This window comes from Centruroides sculpturatus, unplaced genomic scaffold, assembly GCF_000671375.1.
Source record: "Centruroides sculpturatus isolate CEXI.00-Female unplaced genomic scaffold, Cexi_2.0 scaffold535, whole genome shotgun sequence".
Classification (NCBI taxonomy): Eukaryota; Metazoa; Arthropoda; class Arachnida; order Scorpiones; family Buthidae; genus Centruroides; species Centruroides sculpturatus.
Genome location: NW_019384785.1, coordinates 199,369 through 206,476, shown reverse-complemented (window position 1 = coordinate 206,476; position 7,108 = coordinate 199,369). Strand labels below are relative to the sequence as shown.

General features: G+C 32.3%; 1 protein-coding gene across 1 annotated transcript in view; it reads left to right on the top strand.

Moving 5' to 3' along the window:
* The first annotated feature begins 2,027 nt into the window (after positions 1–2,027).
* The window catches only part of LOC111629244 (out at first protein-like), a 24,122-nt gene continuing 19,041 nt past the window's right edge, over positions 2,028–7,108 (top strand). The window contains exon 1 of the mRNA XM_023373125.1: positions 2,028–2,181. Within this exon, the coding sequence (XP_023228893.1) occupies positions 2,089–2,181 (93 nt within the window). The 5' untranslated portion in view covers positions 2,028–2,088. The remainder of the gene's footprint in view (positions 2,182–7,108) is intronic.

The following is a 7,108-nucleotide window of genomic DNA, read 5'->3' as shown; positions in this document are numbered from 1 at the left end:
TGGGATAAGGTTGTTGTGTATAATTGTTCGTTTTTGATCAACAACCCTTTGTTCGGTGACAGTGAGGTGAGGATATTGTTGTGTGAATCTACGCTGTAGTTGTTGTCTGTATGCTGTTATGTTTGTTTCGAGTTTTGTGATTGCGTAGTAAGTATGGATGATAAACTCATTCATTTCTATTGTCCATTTCATCCGTTGGCGTGGTTTTCCAGCCTTTGTGATCTGTGGATGCGTTGCCACAAACACGAAGGCTAGGTTGATTCCTCATATCTGTTGAGGGCATTGCAGTAGCCATGCTTGGGCCAGCACTGCTTTCGCCACTGGTAACCAAGGGAGACTGCAGTCTATTTTTTGAATGTGAGCCTTTGGCTAACTCACGAATGCGGACCTTATTAACCCAGGCGACATCCGAGCCGGTATCACACTTTGATCTGGTTACTACCATGATAAATATCACCACAGAATGTGGGTGTGGTCACTCTTAGCTTCATTTCTCCCCATAGACCTTACTGGCATGGGTGTCCCTACCAGGAGCTTGTGCTCCAGCCTGCATTGCTCTATGGTTTAGTAGAATTACTGGGCTTTCTTACCACGACCAGGTGGTGACCCAGGGAGAATTATTATTATTATTATTTTTTTTAAATACAGTAGTGCATTCATTATCTGAATCAATTGGGGACTGGAGTTGTTTGGAAAATTGATTTTTTGGATTATGTATGAAAAAATATATTAACCTATTCCATGTTGAAATTTGTCCAAATCCTAGCACGTCCTTAAGTACTTTCTCATGGTTGTGCCAGTGCTGCCAGCTAAAACACGCATATTAACAAAAATAATATTGAAGTAGCCCAAGACATAGCCAAATATTGCAGTGCCACAGCACTAGTGGAAATTTAAATTTGCCAACTGGAAAGCTTTTGGTTAATTGACATTTCGGTTGATTGATATTCAGATAATTGATTCTCTACTGTATGTTAAAATTTTTGTAATACTAAAGTTTAGAAATTTACAGATTTAAAAGTTTTAACATTAAATTCTAATATGGTATTATAATAATTATGTTTCTATTAAATGTACCATATATATTCTATTTTAAGTTGCACTTTCTTGCCATTTTAATGTTTAAAAATTGGGGTCAGCTTACATTTAAAGGTTGCTAAATTTTACCTGAAAAGACAATTTTTTAAAGTAAATCTGTTCTGTACCATGTCTACTATCCTCTAACCTAATTTTATCATCATCCAATCAGTAGTTTTTAATCAGGATTCTTTTTTCAGAAATGATCTGTTGATCTGCCATACAATAATATTGGATCACTTATTTTGTAGTATTTTTAATCTTTTGAGGTGTACTCCCATAAATATACAGGTTATCTGTGGTGAGCTCTACAGAGTATGGACATATATATATATATACACACCTTCTACAAGTTTGTCTCATTGTAGTGAAATTGTGAATTGGTGATAATCTTGAGCAGTATAATGAGCTAACTTCAGTCACGTGATGTTTGCATCAACTAGTCTTTTAAGGACTACATAAAAAAACAATATGAAAATTAGTTACATTCACAAAACTATAATTTAAGTGCTTCTGGGAAAATAAACAAGGCGAGCACTTCGAAAATGGTGGATTGGGTATCTGTCACCTGGAAAAAGTTTTCAGTGAAATGATAATTCATTTCTTTAAAAATATGCTTCATTACAAATGCGATGATGGCACAGAAAACTTAGTTTGGGAAAATGATGATGCCAACACTGGTTTCAAAATCAGCTGTGATAATACAACTGATAAATCATTTTCACAGTATGATAGTGAGAGCAATTACAATTTACTTTAAATTATGTATTCAAGATTATTTTAATAAATTAATACTTCACTCCTTGTAACTAATTTTTTAACTTTGTAAGTAAATCTTACTATTGCTATTTTTTCATGAAAATTAGTTGAGAAATTGAGGTGCAGCTTAGAATTGAATAAATACAATATTTTAACTTTACAGATTAAGTTGTTATTGTATAAAATATAATGTTGTAATATCTTTAATAGGAGGTACAAATATTTAGAGTATTGGTGCTTGGAGAAGAAGAGATGGGACAAAGCCAGTATCAAGTGATGTGCTTTGTTACACGATTCAGTAAAAATGAATTTATTTCTGCTGATGCAATGTCTAAACTTAGACAGGTATTTCTTTTTGTTAAATTATTTTATAAGTTATATTATATTGGTCATTGGTTAATGTTATGAATACTGTATACAAAGTACAAAGTTGCTTAATTGAAATAGTAGGGAACTGCTTTTGTATTTGTATTTGTAACATTGTATTTAAAAAAAATTTATTTAATGAAAACATATACTGGTGTTAATCTTCTGTTTTCTGACTTATGCTAAACTATGTTGATCAATATAGTCATCACTGCTTAATTCAAAATGCTCAGGACTTTGAAAACAGGACTTCAAATTAACTGATTTCAAACTAAAAGGGTAATTTTTTTTAAACAAATACAGTACCTGTACAGATTTTTACACTGTTATACAGACTATCCATGCTACATATGGTGCCAAAAAATGTTGTTAAAAAGCATTTTTAAATGTTTGATTTCTTAGCTCCTAATTGGGCTAGAATCAATCTGTTTTTTTTATTTTTTATCACAAACATATCATAGTTTACAATTGTTATACTTTTATAAAAACATATTAAAAAGAATTATTAAAAAAATTTGAAAAAAAACACATTTTAATTATTATTTTTTAGATATTTATTGCTTTAACTACTGTATTTAGATCTCTCATTTCTCTTAACTTAAAATTTGTTTTTTTTTCCTTACTATAATTAAAACTCTATAGATCTCTGATTCTTTCAAGAAATTCAGGCAAAGTCCAATTTTAATGTGGCAAATTTCAGAACACTGCACATGGGAGACAGATGATGTCATTTTACACACAGCTGTGCTTAGACAGAAAACTTCAATACAGATAGTTCAAAGAGGAAAACAGTTCAATGCATTTCCTATATAAAGTCTATAGAGAGTAATAGGTGAGTTAGGGAAATTGAGACTCCTAAATGTTAATTACAAACAATCTACTGCAGATATGGACATGAAAATTACACAGTTGGTAGTAAACATCTAAACAAAATAAGAGACCTTTAAAATTTTAAATCTAACATGTCTCACTTTAGCACGCAGAGAAAATAAAAAACCATTATAAGAGCTGCATGTAGATGATACAGTATTTATCGTGTTTATAAATCATAAGACTCCAAAATCAAAACTAAAACTGTCATATGCCAGGCTGAAAGGTATTTGCCAACAGCTGCCAAGAAAGAAGTTGATCTTCCTGAAACAAAAATAAACAGTCTTCATCTCACCCTACCAGCAGATAAGAAGTGTTTTACAGTAATTTCATTACAATATTCACTGTGTAGTCTTCATATCAAAAATGCTGGCAAGAAAGCACTTGCAATTAGCAAAGAAGTTAGAAATTTTTGTGGCAGTAGATGAGGAGGAAACAACTATGGCTATTTCTGTCTTAGTAAAAGAATACAACATTCCTTTGACTACCCTCTACATACCTATAGAGCAGAAGTGCTCTTGAATCTGCAGCCAGAGAAGGACTCAACATTCATGGATGAAAGCAAGTTTGAAGATGCCAAGAAGCTGATTTGGATGAAGCCATTTATGAATGGTTTTGTGATTTAAGGGCAAGAAATGATCCAATATCTGGCAGTATGGTCAAGGAATAAGCTGACCAAAAGGCTGAAGAGATGGGTACAGACTTAAAGCTTCAAAAGGCTTTATTGTTTTCAAAAAAACCTCATTAAATTGTTCTTTGATGTCAAGTGGAGAGGCAGCATCTGTGGATTTAAAAGAAGTTGAAAACTGGGTGGAATGTGTTAAGCCTGTGATGGAAAATTGGCTGCTGAGGGACATCTTTAATTGTGATGAAACAGCTGTTTTTTAATTGCTTACCGAATCAAACCTTCACGTTTAAAGATCAAAAGTGTCAATCTGGTAAAAGTCCAAAGTGTTGATGACAGTTTTGCTTGCTTGCAATGATGATGGAAGCAAGAAGCTCACCCCATTTGTTATTGGTTGGTATGTGAAACCTTACTGTTTCAAGGAAATTTCTCATATTCCATGTGAATATACTTCCAGTAAAAATGCTTGGATGACTGGCAAGTTATTTCATGAATGGTTGCTTTGACTGGACCAAAGAATGACTGCACAAAAGAGGAAAATTGTTCTCCTCACGGATAGATATATGGCTCACAATCATAGAGAAGTCATATTGGAGTCCATACAGTACTTTTTTGCTGCTGAACTCAACTGATGTACTGAAGCTTTTGGATCAAGGAATAATTCTCTCCTTCAAACCTACTGCTTAAGAGAAATTAAGTATAGGAATATTCAAATTGATGCTGCAAGAAAATGGATGATTTTAGATTCACTTAGAAACTTCTTCCTGGGAAGTCATGACTCCTGATGTAATTAAAAAGTGGTCGGACTCACCAGGAACTGGAAGTTGTTGCAGATGATACGGCTCTTGAATGTCTCGAATGGGAAGAATTCTCTTGCGAAGATGTGTAAGGAAATTTCAAAGACTTTGTCAAATTGGATAATCGACTAGAAACTTCTGCCTCTCAGTGAAATTCAGGAAGAACCTTGTCAACAAGCAACAGAAAGCAATAGCAAGAAGGAAGATGATGAACAACAACAAGGAAATGAAGAAGAGAAACCCATGTCCATTGGAAGCACTTTACATAATAAGAGTTTTGGATGCTTTAATTTCTTGCAAAGATGTACATCAAAGTGTTTTGAAGCATTTGACAAGCTAAACAACTTAATTCAGGACCATTATCAACCCAGGATGAAATCAAAAATAGACAGTTATTTTAAGAAATTGTATATTATATTGCATTAAGTTTTACAGTATTATAATTTATATATTATTTATGTTACATAAGAAAGTGTAATTAAAAAATAAAAAAATCTTGCTCATTTACTGTGTTTTTTAATTGATGATGATAATTTATCTTGTAAAACCTGGAAAAAACACATCATTTGGCTTTATCAGTTTCCTTTCTTAACAAAAATGTACAAATGACATCTATTAAAATTAAATTAAAAACAAATGTTTTTAATTTAATTTTAATAGATGTCTCAGATTTTGACTTAGTTTACATTTTGTTTCTCCTGCAACCATTGTTTACAGGACCACTTCCTGTAACTGTACCTGACAAACTGTAACCATTGTTTACAGGACCACTTCCTGTAAACAATGGTTGGATGTTGATAGATGACGTGTTGGTATCATGTTACTTCAAATTAGAAAAGACTTACTTTGGGACTGAAATTAACAGAAAGGCAAGTTTAAACTAAACAAACAAAAACATTAGGAATTGCCATTAAGGCATCTGGAGAATCACAAGTGCTTCAAATTAAACACTGTTTCAAATTAAGTGAGTTTGAATTAAGTGAGGATGACTGTAGTATTTTCTAACTTGGAAAGCAGAAGATTAATAAAAAAACACTGAACTATTAAGATGACATATGTTGATATGTCATATTTTTTTATCATTTACAAATGTGATCAATAGCTTTATTTAATAGAATCTGTAATTTTGTGTTGTTATGCTAATAAACATTAATTTTTTCACCAGTTAAATATTTCCCTTTTCTTAGAAATAGTATATTAGTCTGTTCCTGAAATTTACAATGAAAAATTAGTTAAGTCAGTTAAGCAGAAATGAGTAAAGCCTGGACTCCATGTCACCAGAATCAGCAACATAGTCATAAAACTGAAAGTCAAACTGATGAAACTTTCAGTTTTGCAACATTCAGTTGAACAGAAACAAGACCAAAACAGAGTTAAAAATTATTTAACTTTTCCGTTTTCATTCCATGCTTCTGTCATACTGCAACCAATAAAAGCATGAGGATTTGTGATGCATAGTCACATGTATTAGTCACATGTATTAGTCACATGTAGTTTGATTGTTGTAATGGTGGAAAGTGCAGCTAAAAGGATGAGGAAGCAAGTAGATTTAGTTATTCATTGAAGAAGTCAGGAAATACAGATGTCTATTCAAGAAATGTAAAGAATTTAAGGATTATTAACAATTTCATTGTTAATAAATGCAGAGAAAGCTTGGCAAAATCTGTAGCATCGTCCACGTTTGACTCTTTATGACAATTACAGAACTGATCAACAGGTGGCACATTTCTGTGTAACATTCATTTCGGTGCTAGTGGAGTTAAGTTAAACAAAAACATAACTGAAATGAAAACTCTATGTTTCAATTCTGTTTGAGTTAGTTTTCAGGTAATGTGTAGTCCATGCTTAAGTTATATTTTTACCATATTAGACTGTGATTCTGCTTTTTATGTTTACATTTTATTCAACAATTTAATATATATTTTCTAACCTTTATTAGTTTAAATATTTTGATACTAAACGTGTAAATGTTTGTTTTTTCACTAAACAAGTAATTTTCCTCCTATTAATTATAGTGCAGTGAAATTTTAGCTTTCTATTGGAATGAAGTTTATTGCATATACAGTAGATCCCCCTATAAAATTGGTTCATATAATATGGATTCGTATATAACGGCAAAAAAATTGTGATCGTATTCGTATAAACACGCTAAAAGAAACTTGTATAATACAGTAAAACGTCATCGCTGACTTGTGTCGTGACAGGATTGGTCGAATCTAGATCAATAGCAGATATTGCACAAACAGTTGAGTTTAAACGAGCAGTGGACCTACTAAAAACCATTTATTATTTAACAGCCATAAAAATTATATTTATATTAATGATGTCTCCAAAGTTCAGCGAATTTTTCACAGAATAATAATTTATCAGGAAACATGCGCCCACCATTCGATGTGACGCTCCACGATGAAAACAAGCTTAAGCAATGGTGTCGTCGAACGGGGCACAGTCGGTGAGTAATCCTACAATTTTTTGTTTATAGCATAGTTTATGTGGATTATTCCCAAAAAATTATACGTGTTTTGGAAATGTTGAGTCAAATTAGTCTAGAATCGATTAATTTTATGGAAGAAAACCTTTCAAACAGCCGTAGTCCGTAAACTGCATACGTGCC